General features: G+C 37.5%; 4 protein-coding genes across 14 annotated transcripts in view; 1 reads left to right on the top strand and 3 right to left on the bottom strand.

Moving 5' to 3' along the window:
* The window catches only part of LOC127510680 (gastrula zinc finger protein XlCGF8.2DB-like), a 220,351-nt gene that overhangs the window by 80,812 nt on the left and 120,968 nt on the right, over window positions 1-18,571 (bottom strand). The window lies entirely within an intron of this gene.
* Window positions 1-18,571, top strand: part of LOC127510610 (gastrula zinc finger protein XlCGF57.1-like) — a 151,214-nt gene that overhangs the window by 55,038 nt on the left and 77,605 nt on the right. The window lies entirely within an intron of this gene.
* Window positions 1-18,571, bottom strand: part of LOC127510601 (gastrula zinc finger protein XlCGF8.2DB-like) — a 142,725-nt gene that overhangs the window by 90,825 nt on the left and 33,329 nt on the right. The gene's annotated exons all lie outside the window — the stretch shown is intronic.
* The window catches only part of LOC127510585 (zinc finger protein 721-like), a 38,462-nt gene that overhangs the window by 6,025 nt on the left and 13,866 nt on the right, over window positions 1-18,571 (bottom strand). For 2 of the 7 annotated variants that reach the window (XM_051890255.1, XM_051890253.1), the window contains one exon: window positions 3,768-3,918. The exons of 2 other annotated variants lie outside the window; for them this stretch is intronic. In XM_051890255.1, the coding sequence (XP_051746215.1) occupies window positions 3,768-3,852 (85 nt within the window). In that variant the 5' untranslated portion in view covers window positions 3,853-3,918. 3 more of the 7 variants (XM_051890257.1, XM_051890254.1, XM_051890256.1) reach the window with 3 other exon arrangements.

Genomic DNA, 18,571 nt, shown 5'->3' with positions numbered 1-18,571 from the left:
ATGCTTTATAAAAAATAAACACCTGACCCAATTTGACCCAGTAGAACTGGTTAATTACTGATTTCAAATACCATATGTCTGAAATATATGAAAAATAGTTTCTTCTGAACTATAAGTTTTGCAGAGAAACAGTATTTTTGAAGACTTTCATTCAGGATTTAAGCACAATCATAACAAAGAGACTGCTTATTAAAGTTACAAATGACCTGATGATCATGTCTACATTTCTCTTCTACTCCTATTGGATCAGGGGTTTTCAAAGTCAAAGACAGTGGTCCCTTTTGACAAAATGGCATATCTGATTGCAAACAAAGGAGCAGAAATATAACGTTGATTTTTGCTCTTTAAAGAATTTTTTCCTCTATAAATGTTTTGATTGAAAGGCCGAGTTCGAATTCAGAGGTCGAATCTTGAGATTTTCAGCTTTCAAACAGCAAATGTAGATAAACTAAATAATTGACACAAAAAATGCAATTGCCTGCTGGCAGTACAGTGCAGTTAAGGGGCTACATTAATTAATTACATTTTTTTGTCAGTTTTATCACATTGTGCACCTCCCTTAAAATGCTTTGGTGCCCACCTGCCTTTTAAAACCCCAGTGTTAGATCAATGTTGTAGTCAGGTCCATACACTCCAGATCAGGGATGGGCAACTGGCAGCCCGCAATGTCTTTAAATACGGTCCACTGGATCACTCGTATGATCAATTTTATAACCTTTGAAAAGCAAGTAATGTAAAGTTTTCGTTCAGATTATAATGTAAATACTAAATCAATCCAAGAGAAGCTGGCATTTCCAGCCGATCCCCGTATTAATAACAGCGTAGGATGTGCACGCTAATTAGCAAAAATAAATGAAAAATTGACAATAAAAATCGTGTTTTCACCATCCAATCAGGATAGTTAACGGATTATATTTTTACCAAGTTAAGGGGTCACACATATGTTTGGTTTGTTTGGAAACAAAATTTGTAATGAAAGATTTTATTGTAAATTGCCATTACACAACTGCACTGCTCACAAAATCCACTTTCCACCGCTGGGCCGAACGGAATGGTAAGGAACAGTTCCAGTTGTATTTCCACTTGAGCCCGGTACGGCACGGCACGATTACAAACCATTCTCCGCCCGGAATTAGCCAACCATGCCGAACTGTGCTGCTAGAATGCGAGTAGTGACGTGACGTCGTCACTCAGGATCGGTCACTTGCCTGTTGCCTGGCTGCCAGTTTTCTCCGCAGCTTGCTAAACATGATATTTGAGCAACGTTAACACAAATTGATATCATACAATTAAAAGAAATAACTGATCATCCTACATAACGCGGTCACTATTTACATCGCATATCGTGTGTAAACTCTTGTGTTACTAAGGCAACGACTGAAGAGCTCTGTTATCAGCCCCACAGTGGAAAACAAAACCATCAGCCAGATTAGCACGGAATGGAACAGTAAAGCCAAGAGAACGGTTTGACCCCATGGTGGAAAAGCGGCTAAGAGAAGTATGAAAGATACACACACACGTGATGCCAGAGTTACAGTTTTCTTAGATTTTAAAAGGTAAAATGCATAGTCAACAAAACCATTTTGCCAAATGAATGACAGAAATGTATGCACTTAATTATGTTCTTATACATTTTTAAAAATAGTATTTTTCATGGTAATATGTGGATGTGGATTATGGTAATGCCATAGGGAACAACTATTTTTTAAATAAGCACTTTTTAACGAGGCTGAGTTGAAAATGTTCTCTAGGCTTTTAATCAAAAATAGGACTTCTGTACATTTATTTGTTGCAAATTTACAGATTTACAGATTCGAAAGGAGCAATATTTGTTTATACCCTCAGAATTTCCACTTGTTTCTTGCTCTAGTTGATAGTTTCCACATTATCTGTAGACCCTCGGGTTTTGAATGGCCTGTGCTATTAAAATTATTTATATATTTCACGTCGGGGGGCCATGATTACCTGCCAGAATGGATAAGTTAACAGCTGTCAGTTTCATGGATGTTTTGCAGCATGAAATCTGACTGAACTTATATAGATCTCGTCTGTTATTTTATCTAGTCGTTAGATCTATAATTCTGAAGTGAAATAAAGTAGCAGATTACATTGTAACGAATCACAGACATGTCTTTTGAGCACAAAAACACATTGGCCAGTTAGAGGTGTTCAAGTTAGTTTAGAATTAAAACCATTTACTGACTAAGTTCTACACACTCGTGAATCTTCTCATTATAACCAACAAAGTGTAGACATGATGCAAAAAAGAGATTAACTCCGCAATAAAGTCAGATTCATTGATTTGGTCAGTGGTCCTTTGTCTGACACCAATTTTAGGTCTTGGGCTGCGTTTACACTGGCACAAAAAATCTGATTTTTTGCTCATGGAATTTGCTACACACGTGTAAACACAAAAATCCACATGAGATCCAATTTTTTTGCATTCGATCTGAGCCACTTCCAAATGTGGTTTTAAATCAGATACATATCTGACATCTGGACATGTGACCTACATCTAAAAACACGCATTTTCGATTCACCTCGGAATTCCAAGCCACCACAAGGCGAGGGCGGCACGTTTGCTCACTAAAAGGTAGCTTTAATGTTGTATTATGAAGCAGACGTGCCTGTATGCACTCACACTAAAAATTTGCAGCTTTATTATTGAGGTGGGAACTTTGTCTATCTATTTTTTCCTTGAAAGAAATTGCACGCACACGCACACATCCAGCAGCTGAATGCCCGGTTAATTAAAAAGAAACCGCCGGGTTTTTCTTTTTTTTTTTCTTTCTTTTTTTTTTAATAAACTAAAAGCTTCACTGGGTAGGCTACTTTCTCTCTCTCGTTATCGTTATATTCGAATTCATTCAAATAAATGTAATCTTACCTGCTACTTTATTTCACTTGAGAATTCTTTTCTTTTAAGAATTCTCGCAAATTACCTTTATTTTCCTGTCTATATTTGTTTAGTCAGATTTCACGCTGCAAAACATCCATGACACTGACAGCTGTTAAAGTATTAGTTCACTTTCAACTTATGAAACGAATGCGGCACCGGTTCCGTTTTTTCTGTAAGTTGAATAGCTAAGGTGTAGGACATACGCCGTAAGCTTTTTGAAGAATACGGAAGGTGGTCTGGCGGAAGCACTTGCAAGGCGATCATTTGTGTTTATAAAGCATATACATTTTTATTTTTTTTTAGAAAATGGCCGATGGTTTCGCTAGATAAGACCCTTATTCCTCGTCTGGTATCGTTTAAAGCCCTTTGAAGCTCCACTGAAACTGTAATTTTGACCTTCAACCGTTTGGAGGCCATTGAAGTCCACTATAAGGAGAATAATCCTGGAATGTTTTCATCAAAAACCTTCATTTCTTTTCGACTGAAGAAAGAAGGACATGAACATCTTGGATGACATGGGGGTGAGTAAATTATCAGGAAATTTCTATTTGAAAGTGAACTAATCCTTTAACTTATCCATTCTGGCAGGTAATCATGGCCACCCGATGTGAAATATATAAATAATTTTAATAGCACGGCCATTCAAAACCCGAGGGTCTACCATTTGCGTAAATCTATCAATGACAATCATTTTGGGCGGGAATTAATGTAAACACAGATATCGGATACCAGTACTTTTGACTCTCCTTACTATAGTTTTGGAGTTACTTTTTTGTATATAACTCAGAAAAAAAAAAAACCTCTGAAAATGCCTTCAGGGCTTAATAAGGATCAAATGATTGAGTTCAGCTTTAAGAATGAAACCAACCCGTTTGTTCATCAGTGTCTTCTTGTTTCAGACTGAATACTTCTTCAATCCTCAGGTCTTCACTCTCCTCTTTAATAAACGCCATCTTTATAATAGTGTGTCACATGGATCTCACTTGCTTCACCAGGAGTGTGTTTTGACACTGTCTGTCCTGTTTAAGAAGAGAATAATTAACAGAAAGAAAAATAAATCCAAGCTAAATCTCTGTGTGTGTCTCAATCAGCTCCCTAGTTCAGTAGTCAGTGCACTGGTAAGGGAGTCAGTCAGAGTGAGAGTTAATGGTCTTAAATGTCCTGATTAGCCAAAAAAAAACAAAAACAACTAAAAATTCATCAAATTACACAGCCCCTTAATATTTAGTAATGATTAATATAATTAATGCTTTAAAATACTAAATAATATAAAGATGTGTATATTACATTTAATAGATACACTTTTATAAAAATTGTTCCATAGTAAATTTAAGTATACTGTATATATTATAGTTTCAATAACACTTTGTTAATGAATGCTACAGCATACTGTAGTATTAACTATAGTGAACCGATAAACTGTAATAAATACTGTAGTATACTTTAGTTTTTACTACAGTAGTCTATTGTAGTATAATATGTGGAGTAGGGAGCAGTGAACAGGGACCCTATCAATCGTAACGCGCCTTCAGTTGACACGTCCAGCTTCAAAAAGCTCGGGTTTCTCTTTCCCTGCTTGTCAGTGACCTAATTTGTTTTTACGATAAACTGATTCGCGAAATAGGGAGCGAAATGAGACGCAACTTTTCCGTTACTCACGTGGATGCGCTTTACTCTTAAAACAACGTTCATAAATGAAAGCATCACAATGTTATGTCATTCATATTGCATTCATTGTAAAAACTATACAATTGTATGGATTTAAACACCTTAAATGCTTAAAACCACAGACCTCCCTACAGTCGAATCACAACAGATGCAGGGACGCGGTGCAGCCTAATGACCTCATATCGCCAGAGACCAAAATAAAAGTCCTGTCCACAAGCTGCTGTGTCTAAAATAACACATCAGTAAGTGTACATACAAAATGTGCAAAACGTCAAAACATATTTTTTTGATGTTTTTAAAAGAAGTATCTTATGTTCACCAAGGCTGCATTTATTTGATCCAAAATATACCAAAAGCATATCTTAACCCCTTTACATACAAAGATCATGACGGCCACAGATTCTGTTGTTCAAAATTCACTGCACGTTAAAACATCACAATCTTACTTGAGCTGGACAAACTGAGTACCATTCGAAAGATTTAAGAGTCCAGCTTCGATATTTGACCAGTTTATGATAAAACTAGGATGCAGTGACATTAATTTCTTAATTTATGTCAGGAGTGCTAAATAACAAATCTGCAAATTTTTCATATTTTGAACAGAATAACAACACGCATATAAACCCACGTCTGCTGCGATTTATTTATGTTCACATGGATGAACTAGACAGCGTTCGTTAGGGCTCCTAGTCCAAAAGTGTGCATATTTGGAGAGATTTATTCTCACATGTTTGCAAAATATTGCATCATACAGAATATACTGTAATTTCCCACTGAATTATGCAACCTGAAGAGCTGAAAGAGCGTTCAGAGCTCTGTCTCTCCTGTTCCGGGTTTTTTGTCAGTTATGACTGATTCATTCGGCCTACAGCTGTCAATCATCTTATATGGCATAATGCTGCGTTCCAGACAACTCAAAATTAGAATTTTTCCCACCTCCTTCTTGAAAAAATCTTCTGGAACGTCATTTGAAGTGGGACGTTACTTCAGCAAGACGCGTCATTTGACGTCACTTCCAAGATGGCAGAAAGTTCGCCTCCAGTGATATTAGCGCTGAGCTACCTTATGTGAAATGTAAAAACAAACTTTAAAGGATTTTCACAGTACAAAATGAATAGGGCTGCCAACTCACACGCTTTCAGTTTGAGTGTCACTGAAATGACGTGACGCTGTCACGCACATTTTCAAACGCAGTGAAAAAACATTGTGGAGCAAACAACACTGACAGTGTGCCGTCAGACAAGACAGAGCAGGTTACTTTTTATATAAAAAGTCTCAGCTTTCAAATTCTGTAAGTGTAATATGAAATTCAAACAATAAATACAGTTTTGGCGATCTTTAATGTGGCTTAACAGATCGCTGTATTGCCTCAAATCAAGCAGCAAAGAAATGTTTGAGATGGCTCCAAAACAATATTTGTTTAGCAAGCATGACTTTGATGTTGACTAAAATCTAATAGTTGGTGCATATTTCTTCATGCTTTCTGTCAAATCAGTTAGTTGACATTTTGAAGAAGCCTACAATACATGTAAACAGACAACAGCCACTTAGGTATGATTTGTGACAGTATTTGTACAGTGTGGAGCTGAATATCAGAAACTCAGACAGAGTGGAGAAATGGGGGATGGTGACCTATCAATTATTTGGAACTGTGATGGAATTCCAGTTTTTGAAAGCAATAACTACCCAATTTGGCCTATTCAGTGTCAAATAATAGAGCTACTACTAAAAGATCATCAAGCAAACATATGTATGCTGTGTTTATGGTTCAGTGCAACTAAGCTAATATTACCCCTTTTCCACCAAGGCAGTTTGAGTGCTGGTTCGGAGCCAGAGCCTTGTTTCAAATCAGTTCTTTGTCTTTCGACACCCAAAGCACCAGCTCTGAACCAGGGAAAGTAGTTTGTAAGTAGCACCAAAACATCCCTGTTGAAAAAACCAGCATATGCTGGTAAGGTAGGTTTTGAAGCTGGTATGGTGGTTTGCGCTGGTTTATGCTGGTCCTATGCTGGTCCATGCTGGTCCTGGTCTTTTTAAAAAAGAAAGAAAATCTGAAATGCATCTAGTATCACTGGTTCTGGTCGCCTTTCATTAAAAGAGTCCTTTAGCATAGGCTCTCTTTTAAGCTCCTTGAAATAACATTCAAGTTATGGGTTGAGTGTTGTTGGCCTCTTAAAGGGATAGTTCACCCAAAAATGACATTCTGTCATCATTTACTCCCCCTCAAGTTGTTCCAAACCTGTATATATTTATTTGTTCTGCTGAACACAAAGAAAGATATTTGGAAGAATGTTTGTAACCAAGCAGATCTTGTCCCCATTGACTACCATAGTATTTTTTTTCCTACTAAGTGAGGCCTCCATTCCCCTAGGGCTTAGCAGAGACAGCATTTCTGTATTTAGTTGAGAATCCCATCTGGTAGGCTTTCACCCTGTAGCATTTCTAAGAGTCATTCTGATAGTATTCCCCTGCAAAATCAGGGTTATTGTTAGAGTACTTCACCTCTAGCTCTGAGTTTATTTTGCTCTACACCATCATGGCTCAGGTCGAGCGTAACAAATATTCCCTCCCATTCAGGCCGGGTTCTTGAGTACACTCCCTTAGAGTCCGAGCACTGCCACGAGCTGACGTCCATGATCTTCTGGAGTAGTAGGCCCCTGGTTTGGCCTCCTCGAGAGCCTGGTGGCATAAGACTGTATTCCCCTTGCTTAAAGGGTAAAGAGTGCTTTTACTGAGTACATTGCTCGTTGGCAATGTGATTAGATATTCCAGGCCTGTAGGCTCTGTTTAAAACAGTCTGTCTTTTGCTAATAAAGACTTGCTATCAGGTAGCTGGCCTTAGCGGGCCTCCCTGAGGGCGAGTTCCCAACAATTTGGGTACCTGGCAGCTAGCAAAGACTTGCTATCAAGTAGCTGGCCTCAGCAGACCTCCCTGAGGGCCAGTCCCCAACTATTTGGGTACCCGGCAGCTAGCAAAGAATTGCTATCAGGTAGCTGGCCTTAGCAGGCCTCCTTGAGATTTACCAGTCAAATTTGTAACTGAGACAAGATGATTTCCCTTAATGACAAAAAAGCAGAATTATTTTAATGCTGAAATGAGAGGAAGCATGCATGCATTTCCTTGACTTTCTTCATGTTGTATTTGTAGCTTGTTGCAATCTTTGTAAGGCATGCAAGATGTTCATTGGTGAGGCGGTTTCTCTGTTTTTGCGTACATATGATAAGCAATGAGTAGGATTAGTGGTGTGGGGTTGGGCGTATTATATGTACACCAAAAGTATCATATGTACGCCAATAACTGAGTATCATATGCACGCCAAACATGTGCAAATCATATACGCGCCAATGGTAATTTCTGCGTATAAATAGCACACCAAATATAAACAGAAAATCATGCGTTTTTTAATGGGTTATGTTATAGCCCTGCTTGTTTTTAATGTTTTTATAAAATATGTGTATTGACTGCATGATCATATTTTTGTATTATTTACTGCCATATGAGCCAAAAATTAAACCTTCCTTGTTTAGTGCTATTTGGATTACCCTTTGGACTTGCAGTTTGGACAGGACTGTTTTGTTGTGTATTGGACCTATTGCCTGCTTTTATGATTATCTGCCTGTCGATTTTTGTCGATTCAGTTTTTGTCTGCATCTCTTTATCTCTAATAAATCTTTATCTCTAATAAACTTCTGAATATGGATTCTAACTCGCTTTGTCACAACTATCCTTTTAAGGCAGATTCTAGCTGTGTTGCTGGTACTATTTAGACCCATATAAGCCCACAACAAACCCTAACTACTGTAAATGATGGTGTATCTTTTTGGATTTAACTGACATAACAAGCAACATATACATCTGCCTAACAGTATTATAGAAATCTTTAATTGTTTCTTAACGTATGATTTTTTTTTTCCCCTCGCAGTATGCAGGTTACGTTATGATCGGTGACTTAAGTGCTTTGAGAATTATTTTAGTGGGTATTTATTACTGCAGCATAAAATGTGACCGCTGCCCAAGTCAACTGTTATCCTACTGTGGAAGAACAGCAGAGACACAGAATCAGGGACAAGGTAGGAGACAATTTCAACAGAGGAGAGGATCAAACCCTGCACCAACTTCGATCTTAGCCTGTTACTTCCAGCACTAGAAGGCACAGATATTCCCCCAGTTTCACAGACAAAGCTTAAGCTAGTCTTAGACTAAAATGTATGTTTGAGCTGTTTTAACTAAAAAGTAGCTTGCCCTGGTATATCTTAAAATATGTCAGAGCAATTGTTTTGTCTCAAGATGCACACCATTAATGTTTTTTAATAGGGTATGTTTATAAAAGCTACTTAAATCCGCTAATTGAAATAAGGCCTAATCCTGGCTTAGCCTAAGCCCTGTCTGTGAAACCGAACCATGTTTAACAGAAATGAACAAATATTTAATTTCCTCAGACCTGTTTTTTTTGTTTTTTTGAGAAAAAACAAACTACTTGAAATTTGCTTTTCTCCAATGTAGAAGTCCAAAAAACAATTGTCTAAATTTGAGCCAACTCATTTTTTTCATGTCCACTACAGTGGACACCAAGAAATAAAATTCATTCATAAAATTAATATTTTATAAAACATATTTATATACAGTATGTGAACTAGATTTTGAAAAGAAACATTGGCAGGCGGCAGCCTATGATGTCACCACAGGTGTGACCGTGAGTATAAAAGGGCACCTTGAAATAACATCATCCACTTCTTGTCTGAAGAAGACCGAGCATGAATGCCTAAAGGATGGCAAAGGGATGCAGCGTCTCGTTCCCTATTCTCAGGGAACCATGGTTACATGCGTAACCCGAGACGTTCCCTTTCCAAAGGGATCTCACGCTGCGTCCCCTAGGGGTTACTATGGGGAACAGAATACCCCACTGCCATGCTGAAGGGATGAATGCCTTATTGGCTGAGCTAAGTCAAAGACTCAAAGAGTCTTCATCCCTAAGCGCACCAGTGACAACCCTAGGTAGAGGAAGACTCTTAAGAGGAAGCCTAGCTACGTTCATACTCAGGCCAGCTTCCAAAAAGACTTACAGAGAGCCTAGAATACTCAAAACTTCTAAAAGCAGCCCTGGAGAGAGGAGGCCTCAACAAGAGGCCTGACAACACTCTAGCCCAAGGGCAGTGCCGGGTTGAGTCCAGCTGGACCACGAAGCTAGCATCCAAGGAGGCTCAAAGAGAGCCTAACTACGTAGCACACTACCCTGCTGCCTAGCCGAGCTCTAGGAGCAGAAGCCTCAGCATGAAGACTTTCTTATCGAGAGGAGGCCTAACAACATTCCACACTCAGGACAATTCACGAGGATGCTCAAAGAGAGCATGCAACCCATAACTAATATCCAGCGGAGCTCTAGAGAGCAGAGGCCTCAATAAGAAAACTCCCTCTAACGAGGGGAGACCTGACGACGTAGCTAATAATAGCTGAGCTCTAAGAACTTTAATGCAATTTTAATATCACGTGACAGCAGTTTAGCCGTTTGAAAGGAGATCCGAGTCACTGATTCGATTCGCAAAGCTCGGCCCATCACTATATTATTGAAAAGTCGTTATTTTGTTTTTTTGCCGCACAAAAAGTATTTTCGTCGCTTTATAATATTAAGGTAGAACTACTGAACTCGCATGAACTGTTTTAAATATGTTTTTAGTACCTTTATGGATCTTGAGAGAGGAAATGTCATTGCTTTGAATGCAGGCCTCACTGAGCCATCGGATTTAATCAAAAATATCTTAATTTGCGTTCCGAAGATGAATGAAGGTCTTACGGGTGTGAAACGGCATGAGGGTGAGTAATAAATGACATTATTTTAATTTTTGGGTGAACTAACCCTTTAAATGTTCCTCTCTTCCTCAACCAAAACTATCTTATGCCATAAGGTTACTTAAAATGCAGCACATGAGTATTTTGAACTGTTTTTGTCAGAAGATCCTTCAGAAACTGCAGAAATATTAATAGTTGAATTTGGGTTTATATGTTCAATTTATGTTCACTTCCAAAGAGTATTTGTTTTTTTTATATTTTTGTAATGAGATTACATTATCATCAGATAAATAAAAGTAAATATTTTACATGTGCACATTTGTTAAGTAAGTTTCTCTTTTAAGGGGAAAATGTCTTTTTGTGAAATTTGCTCCGAACAGTTTGTTTCTGGGAAACAATGTTTGAATGGGGAAAGAAAAAAGAGGTGTAGCTTCAAACGGTTGAAAATGTTTTTTGAGAAAAAAACAATTCACAAACAGCATGCAGATATTCTTTGAAATCATGTTGGTACATGTAGGTAGGTAGATAAATTAGATCAATAAGTAAATATGTGTCACATTTTTCTGCCCACAGCGACATATGTCTGGCAGTATTTCCATTGCGTGAGAATATGAGATTAAAGAGATTCACTTGAATAAAACTGAAAGTGAAACATGCTTGGTGCATGTTTGCATAAGGGGATGTGATAAACAGGCGGATATCTATCTAAAGCTGCTGTCCGTAACTTTTTTTGTGTTCAAAATTTAAAAATTATATAATGAGAATGTACAACATGAATACATTTTTGTCTTACCCTGAATCATTATAGTACACTTACAGTAATTGATTATATTCCGACTATTTTAGACCTGTCTGATAGGAACCTCTGGGGAGTAGCACAGTACCTGCGTGACTCGTCATAGACACAAACAGAAGTAGCTCCGGCTGCAGTGTTCTCCCGCAAGAAGCATGCAGTTCTGTTTATTAACCACTAGAGCGTCAAAAGTTACAGACTTCAGTTTTAAATGTATTACTTTCTAAGTACTTTTTCACCATTACTTTTTGTATTATCAAATTTTTTTTACATTAATATGACAACAACAAAAAAGGGACATGCATTATTTCTAAATTAATTTGATTATTAATTTGTATTATTATTATTAATTTGCACACACTGCAAACCGTGGACACACACACCCGGAGCAGTGGGCAGACATTCACTGCGGCATCCAGGGAGCAACTGGGGGTTACGTGCCTTGCTCAAGGGCTCGTTTTCTGCCGCTACTCAGAATTGAACCCGCGATCTTCGGGTCCAGTTCTCTAACTTGTTTAGTGCACTTTTAAATAAACTTGATAATTTACTCACCCCCATGTCATCCAAGATGTTCATGTCTTTCTTTCTTCCTTCAGTCGAAAAGAAATTAAGGTTTTTGATGAAAACATTCCAGGATTATTCTCCTTATAGTGGACTTCAGTGGCCTCCAAATGGTTGAAGGTCAAAATTACAGTTTCAGTGGAGCTTCAAAGGGCTTTAAACGATACCAGACGAAGAATAAGGGTCTTATCTAGCGAAACGATGGGTCATATTCGAAAAAAATGTAAATGTATGCGCTTTATATATACCGCATTTCCGTATTCTCCAAAAAGTTTACGCTGTATGTCCTACGCCTACCCTATTCAACTTACGGAAAAAATGTAACTGGCGCTGCGTTCGTTCCGTAAGTAGAATAGGGAAGACGTAGGACATACAGCGTAAACTTTTTGGAGAATTCAGAAATGCGGTTTTGGCGGAAGCACTTAGAAGGCGAACATTTGTTTATATAAAGCATATACATTTACATTTTTTTCGAAAATGACCCATCGTTTCGCTAGATAAGACCCTTATTCCTCGTCTGGTATCGTTTAAAGCCCTTTGAAGCTGCACTGAAACTGTCATTTTGACCTTCAACCGTTTGGAAGCCATTGAAGTCCACTATAAGGAGAATAATCCTGGAATGTTTTCATCAAAAACCTTAATTTCTTTTCGACTGAAGAAAGAAAGATGTGAACATCTTGGATGACATGGGGGTGAGTAAATTATCAGGAAAAGTTTATTTAAAAGTGGACTAATCCTTAAAAGATTACAAATGTTAGATATTAATTACCTAATAATCATCATCTTCCTAAGCATTATTCCTGCTCATTTGCAGGGTCTGCGTCACACACACATTTTGATTTGGCACAGATTTTATGCCGGGTGCCCTTCCTGACACATTCACACTCAAACCTACAATTTGGCATATCCAATCCACCTAACCTCCATGTCTTTGGACTGTGGGGAAACCAAAGCACACCCACGCTGACACGGGGAAAACATGCAAACTCCACACAGAAAGGACTACAGCTGGGGCTCATACCAGGGACCTTCTTGCTGTGAGCGACAGTGCTACCCACTGAGCCACCGTGCCGCCCAATTTTAGTTACCTAATATGTAAGTTTTATGAATAATATTTAAGATAAAAAAACCAATAAAAGGTAACTGTGACTTTATTTTGCGACTTTATACATCACAGTGCGCTTGTCTTCAGCTGATTATAATCGCTGTGACTTGCTGTATGAACTACAATAGTGAAAAGTCAAAGAGTATGGTCTGAAAATGAACAGGCAGAACTGCTTAAGAGTAGAGATGGCGCCGTTGTATGTGGCTTGCCATCTTTCTCTTGCTGTGTTGTTTATTTTGTTTTATGTTTCAATTGATGCTGTGTACTTCACCAGTTTTAACCTCTGATTGATTATCTTTTTTAAATTTGGAAGCTGTTTCAAACAAACTGCTTAAAGGGTTAGTTCACCCAAAAATGAAAATAATATCATTAATTACTCACCCTCTTGTCGTTCCACATCCGCAAGACCTTCGTTGATCTTCGGAACACAAATTAAGATATTTTTGATCAAATCCGATGGCTCAGTGAGGCCTACATAGCCAGCAATAACACTCCTTTTTTCAATGCCCAGAAAGCTACTAAAAACAGTTCATGTGACTACAGTGTTTCAACCTTAACATTATAAAGCGACGAGAATACTTTTTGTGTGCCAAAAATAACAAAATAGCGACTTTATTCCACAATATCCAGTGAAGGGCGATTTCAAAACACTGCTTCATGAAGCTTCGATTCTTTACGAATCATAGGTTTTGAATCAGTGGTTCGGAGCGCGTATCAAACTGCCAGAGTCACGTGAACTGTTGAAGTTTCAAAACACTTATGACGTAACGAAGCCTCGTTTACTGATATCATGTGATTTTGATGCTCTGAACCACTGATTCAAAACAAATGATTCGTTAAGCTTCATGAAGCAGTGTTTGCTATAAATGCTATTTCATGCATTCTGACTTATTTACACTGTTAAAGAGTTGGATTCTTATGCTAAACATGGCCAAAGTTTCAAAACACAAGTCGGATGTATGACGGAGTATTTCTGTGCCAAAAATACTCTTCCTAATCTTCACGAACTTCGGGGTCTTTTTTTCAAGTATGTGCCTGTGTGACATCAGAATGGTCGGAATTCCTTGTACGGGCACTTCTCCCGGAAGAGCACGCGCACACACGTCGACCAGAGCGAGAGAGCAAGAGCACGCCCATCAACGCGCTTCGTTCGGATTTACGGAAGTCATCGGCAGCACTGCACAGGACTTGCTCGAGAAAGATTTGTCACTTTGTTTTTAGACCACGAAATCAACAATTTCACCAAAGAAGTGTGTTTTTGGTTGTGAGGGAAAGATAATCTTGCTTCCCAAAGAACCCAGTGGAGCTGAGAGATTTGTGCTCACGCATTTCATTGATGCGCTTTCGATATTTGTCATTAAAATAACCATAGAAAAAGATAGTTTCAGTCACTTTTTGTATTGGTTAAAATGAATGGAGAACATCTCGTGTTTTTCCGTGGCTGCTCGAGCCCTCAGGATCGGCGCTTATGGTTTCATAAACAAGGCCCAGTTCTACGCTGGATTTACAGATCGTTTGAAATTGAAAGATGGAGCGGTCACAGCGATAATGATCCCGGTTATGAGTCAGAACCGCAGGTGGTAAGTAAAACTACTTCAAATGTCTGTTTTGTTGGCAATAGGCGCCTGAGTGAATATAATGTAAACAACACAAACGTAGTGAATTCATAAATTCATTCAATTCAATACACTATATTCATTATAGTGATTCAAAAGATATCCATGGATAATGCGATGGTGTATTGTGTGTGTTTAAATTTAGCTGACCATTGATAGCCTGCAGACGATCTCTACACAAAAGCTGAGCGTGCTCGTCATTTTTTAGCTCCGCTCATACGACACGCCTCCAGGCGCTCGGCTGTTTTCGGAAAGACTCGGTACAGCGTATGTATCTTTAATAAATATGATAAAACTAAAGACTTTTCGGCGATATGAATGATGCTATACTACTCTATAGGTACTTAAGTTTAACATGAGATTGGTAGGAACTGTGTGTGATACCCCCCTCCCCCCCCCCTTTAATATAAAGCTAATAGTAGTAACATTAATAATACTGTAGATACCATAATGTAACATTTCTACAGTGTTATGTGTATGATAAGATTTTATATGGTGGTGCTGTGTGGCTTGAAAAGCTTGTAATTACCGTTGTGTAGCATACAGTTTACCTCGACACTTCAGTTTACAAGATCGGAGCTATTCAGTCTGGTTTCAGCTAATTTCGCCACAGAGTTCACGTATCATGTTGCACTTGTACCAAATTCAAATTGATCAAGCTACTGGCACTGGTTGTCACTTCAGTAGAGTGGCAAAAATGTCAAACGAGTTTGTTAGCGCTTTAAGTGAGACGGTCCAGGTGCTCTCGCGCTGTTTGCGACCGTTGGACCCGGCCCTGTATGAAAGCGCTATATTGTACAAATAAACATGACATGACTTGACTGAAAATACAAGGGATGGGTTTGTCACCAATTTTTTTTTTTATCATGACTCATAAAAAAAACATTCAATGATCATCACTGCAAGACTAATGTGACACTCCCCTCTTTCTGTCTTCTCCTTATATAGTAGATATGAAAGGAGACATCAGTTAAAGCTGATAATATGCATATGTTATAAGAAACAGGAGCAGGATCAAACATTTGCAAGTTTTTTGGTGTACATTAGTCATCTTTACTGAAAACCAGTTTCAGGACCAGCTGACCATAAATGCTGTCTTCATACTTTTACATTGAGCATTAGAGTTGATGTACTATACTAATACATAAAGTGCTTTCTCTGAACTCCTTGCATTGCTGAACAAAGCCAGATCAAGATCACAGGATTATTGTTGTGTTACAGGTAAACACATTTAGATGTACCTTATTCTTTTTGTTCTGTACTGCTGAAAATGTAAATTGTATGATTTAATTACTCATTCTACTAATATGAAAAGTAATTTTTATCTACTTCTTTAAAGGAGATCTTGAGAACCAGATTTCAGACATAAGAGAAAGAAGCAGCCAAAAGCATCATCAAACCTCCCTCAGAAGATGCCTGAACAACTAAATCTTCTAAAGCAGCTACATAACTACCTGTCCAAAAAAACTATTTTTAGCACTTTTCCATTGAGCCTTTTGTTACTTGGATTGGAACAGATTACTGAAATAGAATTTTTTGTATGTCCATGTAGATATGGTCAAAATACACTACTAATAGTCTTCATCTTCATTGGACCTGGTCTTTTTACCTTTGCTTTAATGTACCTCCTATTAAGACCTTTTAAACATGGATGCAGTCATTGTTGTGCAGAAGCAAATGATGATACTCAGCAGAACTGTCCTAAAGCTTTTGCATCTTGTCTGATTCCACCTGTCATGTGGATCTTCATCTTATTACTTGATGGTGATTATGTTGCTTGTGGTATGACGGACTGGAATGGAGTTTTTGAGTTTGATAATGAGCTCAACAGGTCTTGGTGTAAGCCTACTGAAGGGATGAGAAATGAGACAGAGCTACGAGATTTGACTCGCAAATATATTCACCAATCTCAGGTAAATATAATATACCACAAGAGCTTGACCTTTATTGTAATATCATTATATGACAATTAAATCAGTTCTTCCTCTACCTCAAAATAAGAAAGGAAAAGAAAAGTAGTTCCCTTCCTGTCCCTCTAAACCAGTGGTTCCTAAACCTGTCCTGGTAGACCTCTCTCATCTATCACACCTGATTCAACTCATGTGCTCATTAGTAGAGACTGCAAGACCTGAAATGGGTGTGTCAGATATAGAGACACATACAACATGCGCAGGGCTAATGGTACTCCAGGACAAGTTTGAGAACCACTGGACTAAAAAATGAAATGATTCTCCTTTTGTGATGCATTTTTTCAACCGTAATCATCAACACAATACATAACATACATATATAACATACATATGTATTATTATTTTTTCTTTTTTTTGTCTTTCAGTTGTCAGGTTATGTCACGATCTTTGTCTTCAGTGCCTTGACGTTTATCTTAGTGGGTATTTATGATAGCTGCATAAGTGGTAAGTGTTACTGCTGCCCAAGTCGACTGTTATCCTGCTGTGGACGAACATCAGAGACATCGTATGTGGGACAAGATAGAAAAGGTCAAGGACAGAGAACTGGGCAAGAGTCTTTTCATCTTAGTTCTGTCAGTAATAATTAATAACTGTCTAGATTACCAACTGTGTAAAGGCCTATTCACAAAAAGAACAATACCTATGATAACTACATTCGCGTTCACATCAGCAGATGATAACGTTCTGTTTATTATACTGTAAGCATGTGCTGCAATTTTGTTGTCTACTGCTTTAAATGCTTGAGATCTTTAAAGCAGGATGGATTCGGATCTGTCAATGTTTTGACAAGATTTTTATCATTCATCAGCTGGAAAAATCATTCTGATGAAAGTGATTACAATGATATTGTTTCTCTGTGCCATTATCGTTACAGATGCTATTCTTTTATATTTAGAAAGATTTTTAGAACTATATCTTTATTGTTATCATATGGAATGAATGGGCTTTAAATGTTGAATATGGGGTTTTACGGTCTTTCTGTTGTTCTTCAGCATCAGAAATTTTCGTAGTTTGGCATCAGCATAGAATTTAAAGAACAAATATAAGTTTGTAACTGTTTAAAAATTATTTTCTTTTTATGATTTTTGCTTTTTTCTTTTTTCATGAAATGCATGCAAATTTCTCTCTGTTTGTGAAGCAGAGAAATTATAGCTAGAAGTTATCGGGTTATCGGAATATTCATATATTCATGGAATTAATTTTTGATGTTACTTTGATATTTTACTTTATACAAATATGTTACCCATATGCTTGCTGGTAATAATAAATGTATATGCTATTTCTGAATGCTTTCTGAATGAAAGAATATTGGACATCATTATCTTTATATATATATATATATATATATATATATATATATATATATATATATATATATATATATACATGTATTTTTGAACTTCCCTTGGTGACCAGTAGGGGCACTGTGTCTAATTTACTTGTTTATGTCATGCTTTTATTTTGGAGTGAATTTATTTTATTTTATTTTTTTGGTACCAGAATTACTTTATGGTTTGGTCTTTGTTGTGATAGGAATTGCATATGTAGCCGCTAGATGGCGGTATATGAATGTATGTAAAGGTGAGAGACTGTGGTAGAAGGGGAGAGATTAAAAAATACAACTGCACTGCATTGTCCTTCAGTCCAGTCTTCAGTGTTATCAACAGTAGAGATGGTAAAATAAAGCTGTGTGAAGCACTGTGGTTTTCCCATGAACTGTATTATAAAATGGTTCATTACTCGAAGCTTTTCAAAATATTGCACACAAATGACATCTTGTGGTCAAAAGGTGGAAAAGTATCATGGTACTTGCACAATGTATGAATAAATGAGTCTGTGAATGAATCTACGAAAGAATTAATAAAAGGGACGAACAACACTACATTGCAGTGTTGTACAGTAGTTACTGTAGCAATTTCTATGAATCTGCTTCGATCAACACATGCAGCCTTATTCACATAAGCTTTTGTCTTAGTCCTAAACCTATAGGCAAGGCTCATGTAGGTATATATGATCAAAATAAATTAATATTATTGTGGAATGGTCAGTTGAACTGCTTGTGAACTGAGGATTATTACCAATTGAATACACCCAAAAACTACACATGTAAATATTTATTCATATTGATTTATTCTTATCAAAGAGTCGAATGACATTCGAAACCTGTGCAA

Source organism: Ctenopharyngodon idella, chromosome 4, assembly GCF_019924925.1.
Source record: "Ctenopharyngodon idella isolate HZGC_01 chromosome 4, HZGC01, whole genome shotgun sequence".
Classification (NCBI taxonomy): Eukaryota; Metazoa; Chordata; class Actinopteri; order Cypriniformes; family Xenocyprididae; genus Ctenopharyngodon; species Ctenopharyngodon idella.
The sequence above is the reverse complement of the archived record's forward strand: the minus strand, read 5'-3'. Positions and strand labels throughout refer to the sequence as shown.